General features: G+C 43.7%; 1 protein-coding gene across 1 annotated transcript in view; it reads right to left on the bottom strand.

Moving 5' to 3' along the window:
* Positions 1–17326, bottom strand: part of aacs (acetoacetyl-CoA synthetase) — a 155825-nt gene that overhangs the window by 30281 nt on the left and 108218 nt on the right. Inside the window, exon 12 of the mRNA XM_078554103.1 lies at positions 11261–11383. Coding sequence (XP_078410229.1) covers positions 11261–11383 — 123 coding nt within the window. The remainder of the gene's footprint in view (positions 1–11260; positions 11384–17326) is intronic.

Here is a 17326-nt window from a genome sequence, read left to right as displayed (position 1 = left end):
AAACTGAAAGGTCTGAAGGTGGATAAATCACCTCGACCAGATGGATTACACTCCAGAGTTCTGAAGGAGATAGCTGAAGAGATAGTGGAAGCGTTAGTGGTGATCTTTCAGGAATCACTGGAGTCAGGGAGGGTCCCAGAGGACTGGAAAATCGCTAATGTAACCCCCCTGTTTAAGAAGGGAGTGAGGCAAAAGACGGGAAATTACAGGCCGATTAGCCTGACCTCGGTTGTTGGTAAGATTTTAGAGTCCATTATTAAGGATGAGATTTCAGAATACTTGGAAGTGCATGGTAAAAATCGGGCAAAGTCAGCATGGTTTCATCAGGGGAGGTCATGCCTGACAAATCTGTTAGAATTCTTGAGGAGGTAACGAGTAGGTTAGACAAAGGAGAGCCAATGGATGTTATCTACTTGGACTTCCAGAAGGCCTTTGACAAGGTGCCGCACAGGAGGCTGCTCAGTAAGATAAGAGCCCATGGTGTTAGAGGCAAGGTACTAGCATGGATAGAAGATTGGCTGTCTGGCAGGAGGCAGAGAGTGGGGATAAGGGGGGTCCTTCTCAGGATGGCGGCCGGTGACTAGTGGAGTTCCGCAGCGGTCAGTGTTGGGACCACAACTTTTCACTTTATACAGTAATGATCTAGATGAAGGAACTGAGGGCATCCTGGCTAAGTTTGCAGATGATACAAAGATAGGTGGAGGGACAGGTAGTATTGAGGAGGCGGGGAGGCTGAAGAAGGATTTGGACAGGTTAGGAGAATGAGCAAAGAAGTGGCAGATGGAATACAACGTGGGCAAGTGTGAGGTCATGCACTTTGGTAGGAAGAATAGAGGCATAGACTATTTTCTAAATGGGGAGAGAATTCATAAATCTGGAGTGCAAAGGGACTTGGGAGTCCTAGTCCAGGATTCTCTTAAGGTTAACTTGCAGGTTGAGTCGGTAGTTAGGAAGGCAAATGCAATGTTGGCATTTATTTCGAAAGGACTAGAGTATAAAAGCAGGGATGTGCTGCTGAGGCTTTATAAGGCTCTGGTCAGACCACATTTAGAATATTGTGAGCAATTTTGGGCCCCGTATCTCAGGAAGGATGTGCTGGCCCTGGAGGGGGTCCAGAGGAGGTTCACGAGAATGATCCCAGGAATGAAAGGCTTAACATATGAGGAACGTTTGAGGACTCTGGGTCTATACTCGATGAAGTTTAGAAGGATGAGGGGGGATCTGATTGAAACTTACAGAATACTGAAAGGCCTGGATAGAGTGGACGTGGGGAAGATATTTCCATTAGTAGGAGAGACTAGGCCTCAGAGTAAAGGGAAGACCTTTTAGAACAGAGATGAGGAGAAACTTCTTTAGCCAGAGAGTGGTGAATCTATGGAATTCATTGCCACAAAAGGCTGTGGAGGCAGGTCATTGAGTGTATTTAAGACCGAGATAGATAGGTTCTTGATTGGCAAGGGGATCAAAGGTTACGGGGAGAAGGCGGGAAAATGGGGTTGAGAAACTTATCAGCCATGATTGAATGGCGGGGCAGACTCGATGGGCCAAATGGCCTAATTTCTGCTCCTATGTCTTATGGTCTTATGAATCCTTGATCTGAAGGGTGAACAACCAAAACCTTTCTTTTCTCTTCCCCACCTTGTGCTCCTCTGCCCATGCACTCTTCTTCTGCCCCATTCTGCTCTTTCACATGTGAGCCACACTTTTTTGAACACCTCTGTCTTATGTTTCCCCTCAAGTCTTCTTTCCATCTAAGGGTTTCCATATATTTAAATAGCTAGATATATATCATATAGATAGATATTATATAACTCAAATCCATATATCCATATTCCCATGTATTATATTTGCTTGGAATTCCTTCTCCTGTCAGTGTTTAAAGAATTTATGTAAAATGAAAGAACATTATAGGTCTTCAACAAAGAAACAAAATTGTGAATTTAACAAAGGGACCTAAATAGTATAGGTTTCTTAAATACTCAGATTTATCATATCCTTTAGAAAAATAATTCACGCAATTGTCTCTACCATCTATTTCAGCTGCACACCCTTTTCCAACAACTCGTAAGTTAATAGGAAATCTGCCGTAAACAGATGAGGCCAAAAATAGTTTATTCTATGTATGACATAATTTTACATTTGAGGATAATACCAAATCCAGGTGCTTTAAGATGACTATTTTCATATTCAGAATTGATAAAAAGGGATTTATTTTAAACAAAAGAAGACTGGCTGTCAGAAATTCCAAAAAGATGTCAATAAAAAGCTAAGTTACATATCTAATAAAAAAGAGATTAACCATAATTGGATTAAGAATACATACACACATGCCAGTACAACATGGAGGATATCATTTGACCTGCTGAACAGTAACTAGAAAATAGCAATTACCATTAATACTAGATCTAGATCCAGACTTCAGATGTAATTTTTCAAGCTTCAGTAAACTCTGATGATCTGGCAAAGTTTTGGGACGGTTTGATTAAGTACCAGCAATCCTGATGCGAATAACAACTGAAGCATAATTTTTCGTATGGTTTCATTAAAAATACCTCACAAGTCAACCGTTTCCGAATTCATGTTTTGCAGATGCTCCCTATAGACACATTATCGTGTACGAAAGCGGCGTGCAAAATGCATAAACACACAAAAATATTTTGTTTTACTTTGTTAACTGGAGTATGGCAGATGTGGAAACCCAGGCCAAAGCCAATCCAAGTACTGAGAAATTCACACGGTTAGAGTTTCTGTTTGTAGCTCAAGTGCACATTCTCTCCCCACGGCAACATATTCCGCAGAATTTGCTGCAAGTTGACTTGGAATTAAGTCTTAGGGACACCTCAAAAGTGCACAATAGATAAATGCTGGAAATCAACCAGATAAAAATTGCATTGTTTCAGTACAAGCAAGTTTCCCAACAATTGCCCAGTTATGACCTTCTAAGACATTGGCTTACAGAGGCAGAGTGGGAAGAATCCTAGCTTCCAGTACTGTGAATACTTGGGCACTGGACTAGCAACTCTGGCACAAGCAGTTGACTCAGTTCCATCCTTCCATCACCAGTCATGTCAACTTGGAGCCATCTCAACTTTGAAGAGACTCTGCTTACTTCATTTCCCACCTCCCTCAAGGTGATAGACACCAGTTGGTGATTAGATGGTGACTGAGGCTGCACATACTCTAGACAGGCAATATTGCCAGGAAGTCCTCACAGGTGACATGATGAGCAGCACGGCACATCAAAAAGAGTCAATGCATTATAAAAAATTACCTCCAGACCACATCATGGACACACACCATACTACAGTAAATGGAGATTCCTCCAGTAGAGCTACAGATTTACAGCAGCATAAGATCTGCAATCCAATCATGGAAGGTATAAAATCCTGAATGTATCAGCCTGTGGTTTAATACCCATCCTCCAGAGTAACAAAGTTGCCAGACAAAGGTTCAGTTGGTCATCAGCAAAATGGCAGATATCTGCTTTCAGAATGGCCTGCACAAGACAGCTTATGATGTGCCAACAACCTTTATGTCACTCAACGTCAATGCACATTATCTACTCACGAGAGGCTATGGAGCTAGAAGATATGCACATTGAGAGGCCGATCACTCCTTTCAATGTACTGAACAGGTCAGGGTAGCCTAAAGCTTAGCCTCCCTGCAACAGTTGCTCTTTTTGTCACAAACCCATCCGTCAGTTTGGTTTGCTCACTGTCTGGAGGAAGTCCTTGCATTGTATGCCTGCAAGTTCCAAACTGTGAGGCAGATCTTGTATGCCACATGCATAAACTGTATTCAAACTTCACTGTCATTAAATAATATTTAGAAAGATTCAAATGTGCATGACAGTAGAAATAATCAGATTGTGCAGTCATCATCTGAGAAAGACAAAATAGATTTAGGACGCATGGATTCAGAATTACATATTTTTCTCTGGTCTGGTGTGCATTTCCATCAATACGGGGCCAGTGACTGTAACTAATTGTACCTCCTCTGGATCCATTTTCATGTTTGTGTATTTATCTCACTTTCTTATCCTTTTGCCTTGCCCCATCATCACTTTTGTCATATAATCCTGCTTTTCACCTGATCGCAGATTCTTCCCTTTTATTCCCTCCCATCCCCCATTTTCCTTGCATTTGGCTTGCTTAAAGGCTGTTCATTAGTAACATGTTCAGTTCTGAAGAAAGGTCTGCAACCTGAAATGTTAGCTTGGTTTCTCTCTCCACAGATGCTGCCTGACCAGATCTGTTGCTTTTATTTCAGATTTCCAGCATCCACATTGCTTTGCTGTGGGCGTTGCTGGCTAGGCCAGCATTTATTACCCATTCCTAATTGCCGTTGTTCAGAGGGCATTTAAGAGTCAACCACATTGCTGTGGGTCTGGATCACGTATGGGCCAGACAAGGTAGATTTCCTTCCCTTAATGAACCAGTTGGCAATGGTATCATGGTCATCATCAGACTTTTAACTCCAGGGGCTTAATTTTTTGCCTGTAGGGCAGGCGGGCCCGACCCAATCTCTGGCGGGCAGGGAGCCGATCCCCGCCGGAGAAGCGGGCTCTGCCGCCATTTTAAGTGGGCAGGCCAATTAAGGCCCGCCTAGCGTGATGTCCAGCGGGAAGCACTATGCGCTTCCTGTGCAGGCGGGGGGGGGATTCCCCAAATGAGAGAGTGCGCTCTTTCGCACATGCGCATGAAAGAGCACACATCTCCCTGAGGCTGACAGGTCGGCGGGCGGATAGCTGATCGCGCTGTGCCCCCGCCTCCTGAAAATTTAAATAGGGCGGGATGACGTCAGGGGAAACCCCCCCGATGTCATCCCGTGTCGGTGAGCTGGCCCCGCCCCCTGCTCACCGACGGAAAAATTCAGCACCAGGTTTGTGTTGAATTCAAATTTCATCATCTGCCGTGGGGGATTTGAACCCAGGTCCCCGGAGCAAATTATCCTGGGTCTCTGGAATACTAGTCCAGCGGCAATACCACTCTGCCACCACCTCTCCTTCGTTCCAGCATTTTCTAATTTCAGTTCAAATAGTCAAAAGCTTCCAAAGGAAGGCACCTGCTTTGAATTACTAATATTCAGCCATTAGCTATTCCCTGCAGACAAATAAATGGCATACTTGAAACCACTATCCCATTGGGAAAACATGCTGGTAGTTGAGCTTGGGAACAATCCTGAGTCTTTTCTAGATACAAGTCCAGCTGAAGGGTTAGCGGAGATATGTAGCAAACTTGATGACTGTTCAGAGTCCAAGCCATTTGGTCTGGCAGCAAAACTTTCAGGAACCAATTGTCCCGATAAAATTAAGCATGGCAACCCTATGCAGGTGGTCTGGACTTGGCAGCGAACAGATATTTTGTAAATAATTAACAGGTTGTTGTCGGTCGACATTTAACAAAGGGCAGAAGAGAATTCAACAAAAAGTAGTATAATCAACCTGAATGTTCAGGTTTCTCCATCAAAGCTCTGGCATCCAAGCAGTTGAGAATTTGCCCGAGAACTGGACTTTCTTGGGGGAAAACAGTCATGAAGAAATCTCACTGAGAAACTCGAGAGTAGCCTGTGCACAGTGCACTGAGGATGACCTTTAGGGATACAGTATATTCCACTGCTCTAGAGGCCCTTAGTATCCTTAATTGTAAAATTACAGCTGCCTACATCTATGGGAGGAATTAAGATATGCTCAGATTGGCCTCCTTAGAGAAAAGGCTTCCCATTTATGGAGAAAGCACCAAGACTACAGTTTCACCTATATAGTCACTTACCAAGTTGTTTGAACTTAGGTGTATATGATTTCTTGACCTTGTTGAGATAACCATTGGTTATGATCTTGAATGGAGGTACTGGTTTTCCTTCAAAAACACCTCCAGGCAATTGGTCTAACAGGCAAAGGGTGGATGGTGAACTGGGATAATCAAGATGGATGATTTTCTTCTTCCACTTCTAAGGTCAGGCCCTTTTTTTCCCTAAGAAAGTCCAGTTCTCAGGCAAATTCTCAACTACTTTGTATCAATGAATGCAATCTGCCAGTCCTCCTCTCTGGTGGGAATGTTTGTATTTGCTATACCAAAGAGACAAAATCCAACTTCACAATGAGAACAATGAGTCGAAGGGTGGTGGAGAAGATTTAAAGCATCCAGATCGCCACCCTCAGCGAGACTCGGCTACGTGAGGAGGGCCAGCTCAAGGGAATCGAAGCAGATTTCACATTCTTCTGGGTTGGACATGGAAAAGCTGGCATAGGCTTTAATGTCATGAAACATCCAGTCAGTAAGTTGACTTGACTTCCCAAGGGTGTCATTGGTCGTCTGATGGTGCTTAAACTTCCCCTGTCAGGCAACAGTCAAGCAACTCTCATCAATGTATACGCCCCTACCATGACCAACTTTGATGAAGTCAAGGATAAAATTCTATGATGACCTTCACTCCTTGACTGTTACTGTGCCAAAGTCAAACAAGTTAATCATTCTTGTTGACTTCAACGCAAGAGTTGGTGCAGATCACCAGGCGTGAGAAGGGGTCATCAGAAAAAAGGGGGTCAGTAGTTGTAACTGCAGTGGTCTCGTCTTGTTGAAGATGTGCACCGAGCATAAGCTCTTAATCACCAACACAGTTTTCCACATCCCTAATCTCAACAACACATCTTGGATGCACCCCCATTCTATGCATTGGCATCTGATCGCTACGTCATCACCAGGCAGAGGGACAGGCTGGATGTGCATGTAATGAAAGCCATGTGTGCCACTGACTGGTGGAACATCTTAACATTTTTAAGCTAAACATCCAGATCTATTCCCTAGATGCCCTCAGGGCATGAAGGTGCAGAAGTATCTCAATGTCTCAAGGCTGAAACAGGCAGTCATGAAGAAATCTCGCTGAGAAACTCAAGAGTCGCCTGTGCACAGTGAAAGTGGACGATCACTGCATTGAGGATGACTGGGTGACCTTCAGGGATATTGTGTATTCCAGAATAGGCCCTTAGTTCTACCTCTCAAACACCAAGACTGGAGCTAATGTCAAAATAAGCTTGTGAGGCATTACAACACAGCAGATTGTATAAACTACAGCCAAAGTGATAAGCGTGGATATTGTGCCAAATGGCAAGGGCACTGATCAGGCAAAGTGTCTTGCTTCTTGAGTGTTGCTGTGGCAACACCAAACCAGGCAAGTGATGAGCATTCCATCACACTCCTGGTTTGAGTCTTACTCCTAGCTGGTGAATCTAGAGAAACTTCAATACAAAAGGACATTATATAGGATTATATAGGATATATGACACAAACAGGTCATTTGGCCCAAACAGTTCACGCAGGTGTTTATGCTCCACTTGAACTTCCTCCTCAAAATCTATCATCATAACCCTCTATCCCCATCTTCCTTATATATTTGTCTAGCTTCCCCTTAAATGCATCTACACTACCTAAGCTTCAAACCATTCTCTGTGGTAATCAGTTTCACATTCTCGACACTCTTTGAATAAAGACTTTTCTTCTGAACTCCCTATTAGATTTCTTGGTGACTATCTTATAGGGCTGTTTGACTAAAACCATTCTCGTCAAAATAATGTTGTCACTGCAATGTCACACATGTTCTTTCCAACTCTCAAGAGTGTCAATAAAGCAACAGTTGAAACTCTTTCGAGTTATCAACAGTCACAGATTGCAACTCTTTCGAGTACAATCACAGTTCTTGGTTTCCGGGAGTGGGACATGAACCCACAACCCTCTGATTCAAAGGCGAATGTGAACAATGGATGACTAGTCCACATCTGACTGGTTCTGTCAGGATGAGGCATTGTTATTGTGAAAAGAAACAAGGTTGAAGAACTATCAAAAGGGTGTTAAAAGCTATTGGTAAATTACAAGTTTAATTCCCAGTTGAAGGCTGCAGATACTATTCATTTCCCTTCAAAACAGTAAACATCTAAGCACACCTACTGGATTCAGAGTCGCAGCTTTCTAACATCGGTACCAGAACGGAGTTAAAAATGTGAGTTAAAAGTAAAATACTGCGGATGCTGGAAATCTGAAACAAAAACAGAAAATGCTGGAAAAACTCAGCAGGCCTAACAGCATCTGTGGAGGGAAAAACAGAGTTAACATTTCGAGGTCGTATGACCCTTTCAAGTCCGTGTGACTCTGAAGGGGAGTCATACGGACTCGAAATGTTAACCGTTTTTCTCTCCACAGTTGCTATTAGGCCTGCGCATTATTCCAGCAGTTTCTGTTTTTGGTGTGTTAAAAATGTGAGTGATTGCTAGTTGCACATTCTCTGTACTACAAACAAAAGAATAATTACAATCACTGATGGCAATACTGCCCACTAAACTACCAAGCCAAATATTACAGTCTCCTCAACTTTTCTAAATGATAATCTGTTTAAAACTCATGAAAGTAAGTCAAGAGGTGTAGATGTGGTTCTGTCATCAAGTTCTTAATGCTGCTAATTGACAACATTCTTTCATTAGAATGCATTATTTGGGTGGCTTCCAATTAGACATGAGAAAGAGCCATGCACCTAAACAAAATCAGAACATACAAAATAAATTTCTTCATTTCATCAATCAAGCAATGAAGCACTTGCAAGTGGTTAATGGAAAAGGACGATGCAGGTATAGGCATCAGGGTGGAGGACTGAAATATTAGAGGAAATTAACATTGAGAGAGAGGAGGTATTAGTAGGTTTAGTGGCCTTAAAAGTGGTTAAATCCGCAGGCCTGGATGAGATGTATCCCAGGCTGTTGAGGGAGGTAAGGGAAGAGATATCAGGGGCCCTGGCAGTAATTTTCAAATCTTCTCTGGCCACAAGTGAGGTGTCAGAGGACTGGAGGATTGCTAACGTTGTCCCATTATTTAAAAAGGGAGGAAGGGATAGACCAGGAAATTACAGGCCAGTCAATCTAACCTCGGTGGTGGGGAAGTTACTAGAAAGAGTTCTGAGGGACAGAATATATCTGCACTTGGAGAGACACATATTAATCAGGGATAGTCAGCGTGGATTTGTTAATGGAAGGTCATGTTTGACAAATTTGATTGAATTTTTTGAGGAGGTAACCATGGGTGTTGATGAGGGTAATGCATTTGATGTGGTCTACATGGACTTTAGCAAGGCTTTAGATAAGGGCCCTCATGGAAGACTGGTCAAGAAAGTAAGAGCCCATGGGATTCAAGGCAAAGTGGCATGTTGGATCCAAAATGGCTGAGAGGCAAGAAGTAGAGGGTGATGGTAGAGGGATGTTTCTGTGACCTGAAGTCTATTTCCAGTGGGGTTCTGCAGGGCTCAGTGCTGGGGCCCTTGCTGTGTGTGGTGTACATAAATGATTTGGACTTAAATGTAAGGGGTATGATCAAGAAGTTCGCTGATGACACAAAAATTGGTAGGGTGGTAAATAATAAGGAGGATAGCCGTAAACTGCAGGAGGAGATCAATGGGCTGGTCAGGTGGGCAGAGCGGTGGCAAATGGAATTCAATCCAGTGAAGTGTGAGGTAATGCCCTTGGGGAGGGCTAACAAGGCAAGGGATTACACTATGAATGGTAGGACTCTGGAAAGTGCTGAATATCAGAAGGACCTTGGTGTGCATATTTACAGATCCCTGAAGGTGGCAGGGCAGGTAGGTAAGGTGGTTCAGAAGGCATATGCGATACTTGCCTTTATTGGCCAAGGCACAGAATACACAAGCAGGGAAGTTATGCTGGAACTGTATAAAATGCTAGTTAGGCCAGAACTGGAGAACCATGTGCAGTTCTAGTCAAGACATTATAGGAAGGATGTGGTTGCACTGGAGAGGGTGCAGAGGAGGTTTACCAGGATGCTGCCTGGGCTGGAGGGTCTGAGCTATGAGGAAAGCTTGGATAGGCTGGGGTTGTTTTTCTTGGAGCAGCGAAGGTTGAGAGGGTCCTGATAGAGGTGTACAAGATTATGAGGGGCACAGGGTGGATAGGAAGGCACTTTTTCCACTAGTAGAGGGGTCACTAACCAGGGGGCATAGATTTAAGGTAAAAGGTAGAAGGTTAAGAGGGGAGTTGAGGAGTAAGTTTTTCACCCAGAGGGTGGTGGGAGTCTGGAACTCACTGCCTGAACGGGTGGTTGAGTCAGAAACTCTTGTAACATTTAACAAATATTCAGATATTCACTTGTGTTGCCATAGCCTCCAGGGCTATGGGCCAAGCACTGGAAAATGGGATTAGTGTAGTAAGATCTTTGCAGACCAGCGCAGACACCTGTGCTCTATCAATCACTTTGCTATGTATGACAGCATGGCACATAGTATTAGTATTCTACCCATGAACTTCTTTACCAGTGTACTTGACTTGATGAGGATGAGGATGTTACTTCAAGGATGAAACACATTTGAGTCAGGAATTGCATCACATAATGGTGCATGGTTCTAAATGCACTATGTAATGGAAATATGCCGCCAATTCCCAGAAATCTCACCTGTGATTGAGCCTAACAGGATATTGCTCTTGATGTGCTTGCAGACATAATCATAAGTTAGAGGTTTGAGAGGCCATTGGTCTATGAGTCTATAAGGTTAACTTTTCCTCTGATTCACCAGGAGGAAATTTTTTGGTATTTAAAAGATTTCCTTTCAAAAAGAAGTTTACCTTCCCACCCTCAACCCTGCCATCTTCATCACGGGAAGTCCAAATGTGAGTCTGCATGCGAGTTACGAAGACGACAGGAAATTGCGTTGCCCATCTAAAAGCTCAAATCTGTAGCTACAGTACCTAACTACTCCATAAACTTTCTTTTAAACTGATAGGCAAAATATTATTTAATTAGAAGTAATACAAGCCGATGTTCTCCTTTTAAAGTATTGTAAATCTCTTGAAAATCCAATCCAGTTGGCAACATATACATGTTTGCTTTTTTAGGTTGTCTTTCCTCCTCACAGCAAATGAAACATTTCATTCCAGTTGGCAGGGCAGACAGGCAATCTTGTACTAAGACATCTCTTGATTTCCACTCAGTGTCTCTCTTTGTGCAGCTCAGATTGTGAACTCATTGTGAGGGGGATCTAGGTCATCAACCTGTGCTCTATCAATCACTTTGTTATGCATGACAGCATGCCACATAGTATTAGTATTCTAGTATTCTACCCATGAACTTCTTTACCAGTGTACTTGACTTGATGAGGATGTTACTTCAAGGATGAAACACATTTGTGTCATGAACTGCATCACATAATGGTGCATGGTTCTAAATGCACTATGTAATGGAAATATGCCACCAATTCCCAGAAATCTCACCTGTGATTGAGCCTAACAGGATATTACTCTTGATATGCTTGTAGACATAATCATAAGTTAGAGGTTTGAGAGGAGACCCAGTTGACAGAATGGTGTGTAGTGTCTGTAGACTGTGAGTTTCACCTAAAAAAGGAAAACTTGACTTAAATTTCAATTTCAGAGAACAGTTAATATTCACACTAAAATAGAACCTTCAAAAGTTTTATACATTTATATAACTTGTGTTACCATCCAAGCATTAGATATTAAATATTAACACACATTTATTCATTACATTCTTAACTCCTGAGCAATTGTGTTTTTCAAACTAATTTCTTCCACATCAGTTTGCGAACTGTTAACTGATTTATTTATTAGAATGACAAACTTAAGTGGCATTGTATTTACATTACCTGTAGCTTCAGAATTGAGCTGCAATTGCAGTTATGCCATCTGAACAAAAGTTCATTAAGTATTTTGGAATGCTTTGGAGTCAAGAATTGTGGTAATTGCTGAATAGCAAGTTCTAATAATACATTATTAGAAAGACGGCATGATACAAATAAATCCATTCTGTTTCGTCAGTTTCATCAATTGATGAGACCTTGATACATAGGTTAGGTAAACAAATAAAATTATGACAGTATAATACTGCTGATTAGAATGGCAAAATTTTAACTATTTCATGTTCATAGTTAGGCATCAGTGAGTTTGGCACAGTTTTTCAAATTGGCACGAATTACTCAGGGTCACTTTTGAAGCATTAATGTTACGTGATTAGCTGCGCAGATCCTTCATTATCAAAACTTAATCAGAATGGTTTTGAAATAGTTCTGAAAAAAATTAGCCTTGTTTGAACCTAGTGGTATTTTCTCATTGATAAAATTTCCCCTCTACTTCTGCTCTGAAATAGATTCGAGAGAATTGGCAGAAAAACCTATAACGAACCATAACGAAACCACTAATGCTTGAAAGCAAATGGTTTAAAAAGGCTCTAAAATTTTTGCAGTGGCACAAAAAAAGCACTCAAATTTTATTTGATTTCAGCATAAGCATTCTCAAGAACCTGCAGTGAAGTATTAGCTAAAAGGCCAGCATAGACTTAATGTGTAAAGTGTAGGTGGCATGAATGATAGAATTGCAGTAATTTGACAGGACAAAAAATAAAAACTTTCACAAAATTTCTATGCACCAAATGAAAAGTAATCCTTTACAAGCAAATTTCCCAAGGGTCCAAATAGTTGCATGATTGACAATGAACCCATGTGAAATTAAATTGTTAGGGCAGCTCATGTCAAAAGAAACACATCAGATCTGGGATGCACTACCTGAAAGGATTAGAGAGAGCAAATTCAATAGCAACTTTCAATGGGGAATTGGATAAATACTCGAAGAAAAAAATGTCCAGGGCAATGGGGGAAAAGGACAAAGGAGTGGGACTAATTGGGTCTTTAGCTCTTTCAAAGAGCCAGCACAGGCATGACAGGGGGAATGACCACCTTCACGTTGCATCATTTTGTGACTCTGTGGGCTGGATTTGGAGAAGGCAGATGAGCTGGCAAATTTGCACTGCAGCACATTGTGTCAGTTGCCTGTATATCTCTGCCTCCACACGTTTTTTCTGGAGGCAGCTTCTTGGGAAGAACAGCCACCCGCCCGCTAGCAGTGACAATTAAGCTAATTAAGGTGGCAATTGAGAGATAGCTTAATTAAGAATTGAGATCTTACCAAAGGTGCATTGGTCATACGCTGTCTCAGCAGCTCATCCAAGCAGATGAGGCAGTTGAACAGCTGGAACCTTTGACTGAAGCATCAGGAGCAATTATTAAGTAGAACCTCCTGCACATCCACCAAGCTGCCATTCTTGAAGCATTAATAATGGAAAGAGGGGGTCTAGGAAAACATCTATTTCATAAAGATGCGAAGGACGTTTGGCAGCTGAGGTCTTAATGCCTGACACTGTCTCTGATAATGGGAGCCACCTACTCAGAGGTGGGGAGCAGTGAGCAGTACCAGTGGATGCAGAGGTGCTGATCAAGGGACAGAAGGGGCCAAAAGGCAACACCCACAGAAACTTCCCGAGCATGTCAGAGCAGGAATGCTGCCGAAGGTTTTGCCTATTGGGACAGACAGTGGCTGAGTTGTGTGCACTCTGGGGGAAAGACACATGGTTCATGGCTCTCTGCCAGTAGATGTCAAGCTGACAGCGACTTCAAACGTTGTTGCCTCAGGCTCTTTGCAGGAGTCAACAGTTGACCCAGCCACCCACCACTGCATATTTCAGATGATGGATGCACTTTTTGTGAGGGCATCTGGCTTCATCATCTTCAGTGCAGTTGTGACCAGTCAGCACAGAGAGCCATGGGGTCAATGACAGGATTCCCTCAGGCGCAGGGTGTAATCGACTGCACACATTTGCATCACAGCTTCGTCCTCCCAGTCCAAAACATTCATCAACAAGAAGGTTTTCCGCTCATTAAACAGACAGTTCATGTGCAGCCATTGTAAGCACTTCCTTCAGTTTTGTGCAAGCTTTCTTGGCAGCAGTCATGATCCATTCAGGCAATCACAGCTGTTCATTCCACATGGCCTCTGTGGATGGCTCCTGGTGGGCAAGGAGTACCTGGTTAAGAGATGGCTGCTGGCCTCAGTGCAAAACCCCACAGCTGAAGCCCAGGAAGAGATATAACAACTGCCATCTCGGCACAAGGACCAGCAGTGAACAGGCCATTATTGTGCAAAAAGTGTGGTTCTGGTGCCTTGACTGATCAGGGTGGGGGGGTTGGGGGTGCCCTGCAGTATGCTCGCTCGCAAAACTGCATTGTTGTGGTCTGCTCCACTCTGCACAACATGGCCATCCAGAGAAGAGTGGAACTGGAGGAGGTCCATGGGGAAGAACCTGCCTCAAGGGAAGATGAGGATCTCAAACCATAGGCATGTCAAAGCAGCCCAGAGATCAGACTCTTGTGGAGGCCATGACTGTGTTGGCAAGGAAGCTCTGGACGCCCTGATCCAGCAACACTTCCCCTGATCACTGTGCATTCTCCAATGGGAGACTCTAAATCGGACTGCCAGTTTATGCTAGAGGCCCCTCTCTACAGTAGTCAGATCCACTTCTCATGGGCTTTAGCATTCACCATGCATGCAAGCCTTCTGCAAGAGCACGTGCCACTCTCAGACACATACGCAGACAGGACATAGTGAAATGAAGGACAAATGTCACTTTCCAAACATAGAAATTTTACTCAAATTAAAATGAATTAATTTAACAAAAGCTTCATAATGTGCACCCAGATGAACCCCTTTGTGTTGTTAACACCTTCTCTGCCCTGTTGCAGGAGCTCCTATATGAAAAGCCCCTTGTGGCTGGAGCAGACGTGGAGGCAGGCTGCTCAAGCAGGTGTCCTGGCAGCTGAGATGCCTGTGGCACCCTTCCTTGAGGACGCTGTGTGTGTGCTGACACCGCGATGGGCTGTGCAGCTATATTCATGCAAGGACAGGTTTGGTCATTGGGGGTGTGAGCGTTATTGTGAGTCTCAGTCGAAGAGACGATGGAGTGTGCAGCAAAGTGGGGTTCTTTGGGTGGTGACACGATTTACATCATCCCTTCCTGCCTTAGCCCCTCCATGGTCCAGCTGCACATCTGCTCTTACCAGGTGTGTGAGAACACCTGACACGGCGCATGAATGCAACGATCAGTCAATGCTACAGAATGCATCATATAATCTGCTCATGCCAGTCTGCTGTTCCTCCATCATTCAGTGGACTGCCACATATGACTCTCTGAGTGAGCCCTCTCTTTCAATACAAGAGCTCAACCACTCATATGCCTGAAATACTGCAGTGCTCCTGTAATGAATGGGCTCCTCCATTTTCCTCAGAATATCTCGGAAAACTCTGCCATATGTCCAAACATCTCCAGTTGTAGCTTCACAAGCACTGCTTTGTACAGGGCCTGCATGGCATCCAAGGCTTTACATCTCCTGCTGGAAAAGCACAGCTGGAGCTGCCCTCTGTCCTCCAATGGGGACTGCCCTTAACTGCTGCTGCCTCACACCACCTATTCCTGCTCACACGTGCTATGATGCTCTCCTGTGCCACCCATTCTAAACTTGCCGGAGGCCCCACAAAGGTGCATATATCTGCACTAGTGGAGCGCGTGCTTGACTGTGTATGATGGTTGTTCTTCAGAGCACAGGTCGTCCTCCGAGGTGGCCATGGTCTCCACCCTCAGCTGCTGCTGATCCTCCAACATCAGCCATGTGTAAGAGAGAAAACATCAGTTACTCGCCTTCCTTTGTCTCAGCAGATGCTTCAGCAGACATCTTTCAGGACTTCACGTGCCATCTACTGCAAATGACTTCACAGAGTTGAAAGCTGCTCCAAAGCTCTTCCACGGAGTAGTCAATAAACTATCACCCTCTCTCTGCCACACACCAATCTCGTTGTCGTTGTCTGCCTGCACTACAACCACCTTTCCAATGTCAAGGGCCTCCTCCTCCTCTATGGACGTCAATATTGCCAGGTTGGCCCCTGAACGATTCCTCTTGCAGGCATTGCTCGCTCATTTCTCTCACAATGTGAGGATAGAGGGGTCAGCTACACTTAAAAGTTCCCATTAGCCCATCCTGATTCAGGGTCAGAAATGTTGCTCCTGTCATTGCATTTGCCCAGGGCTTAGTTACCATCCCCCCAAGCTTATATCACTCTGTCTACTTCCCTCATCTAAGGGTTGGCAATGGGCAATAATCTCCTCAGTATAGCTATTCACTGCCAGCCTTGGGGCCCTCCCGCTCAGAGGTGTGTCATCACTGTAAGATACTCATGGCCAACAGCCCGGCTTTGCTTCACACTAACATGGCCAGAAGGCAGAAGGTTGTTGAAGCACTTCCTGTACTGGGCCCAAGTCCTGGTAACTACACCGTGGCTGCTGACCTTTCTGGCAACCTACAGCCATGCCTTTTTTGTTTGCCAGGCAGGTCAGCTCCCGCTGCTTTCCGAATACACGTTCCTCCAGCTTCAAACCACCTCTATCATGACCTTAAAAGGAAGCATTGGTGAACTTTGGGGCCGCCCTACCACAACAGACAGCCATGTCACTGCTCTGATACACTGTCTCCCAACGGCTGATTCTCTCTGGTTGCTGCACTTTGTATCCAAGCCAGTGCCCTGTAAATGGGGCCGACTACTTTTAACTGGAGGAACAGCACCTCATCTTCCGACTAGGCACTTTACAGCCTTCTGGACTGAATATTGAATTCAACAACTTTAGATCTTGAACTCCCTCCTCCATCCCCACCCCCTTTCCGTTTCTTCCCCCTTCCTTTTGTTTTTTCCAATAATTTATATAGATTTTTCTTTTCCCACCTATTTCCATTATTTTTAAATCTATACCTTTAATGCCCTGTTAGTCTTTCCACCCCACCCCCATTAGAGCTGTACTTTGTGTGTCCTGCCATCCATTCTTAATTAGCACATTCATTTAGATATCACCACCTTCAACACCTCTTTGTTCCTTTGTCTGTGACATCTTTTGATTATCTGCTCCTATCACTGCTTGCTTGTCCCTACAACCAACCCCCCCAACTTCTCTCCCCCCACCTCCCCACCTTAAACCAGCTTATATTTCACCCCTTTCCTAATATTACTCAGTTCTGTTGAAGGGTCATGTGGACTCGAAACGTCAACTCTTTTCTTCTCCGCCGATGCTGCCAGACCTGCTGAGTTTTTCCAGGTAATTCTGTTTTTGTTTTGGATTTCCAGCATCCGCAGTTTTTTGTTTTTATTACTTTTAATTCCTGCTGTCTGTCATTGGATGGATATAGCGGAGGCAACCCACTAATTGGTTACTTCCCACAAAATACTGATATTTGGCGCACTCAGACCCGTGATGGGTTCGGAACCCAGAAACGAAGCTGATGTCAGGGTGCTGACAAGATTGGGAAAATCCAGCCCTATCTATAACATAGATCGCAAATAAAACATTAATTTTGTGTAACAAAGTTGGGATGTTCATAAAGATAAAATAACCTGTAAGAATCAATGACAAATGTCATAAAACAAAATTAAACATATTTTCTTAGATAA

The sequence above is a fragment of the Cetorhinus maximus genome, chromosome 12 (assembly GCF_964194155.1).
Source record: "Cetorhinus maximus chromosome 12, sCetMax3.hap1.1, whole genome shotgun sequence".
In the NCBI taxonomy this organism is placed as follows: domain Eukaryota; kingdom Metazoa; phylum Chordata; class Chondrichthyes; order Lamniformes; family Cetorhinidae; genus Cetorhinus; species Cetorhinus maximus.
The sequence above is the reverse complement of the archived record's forward strand: the minus strand, read 5'-3'. Positions and strand labels throughout refer to the sequence as shown.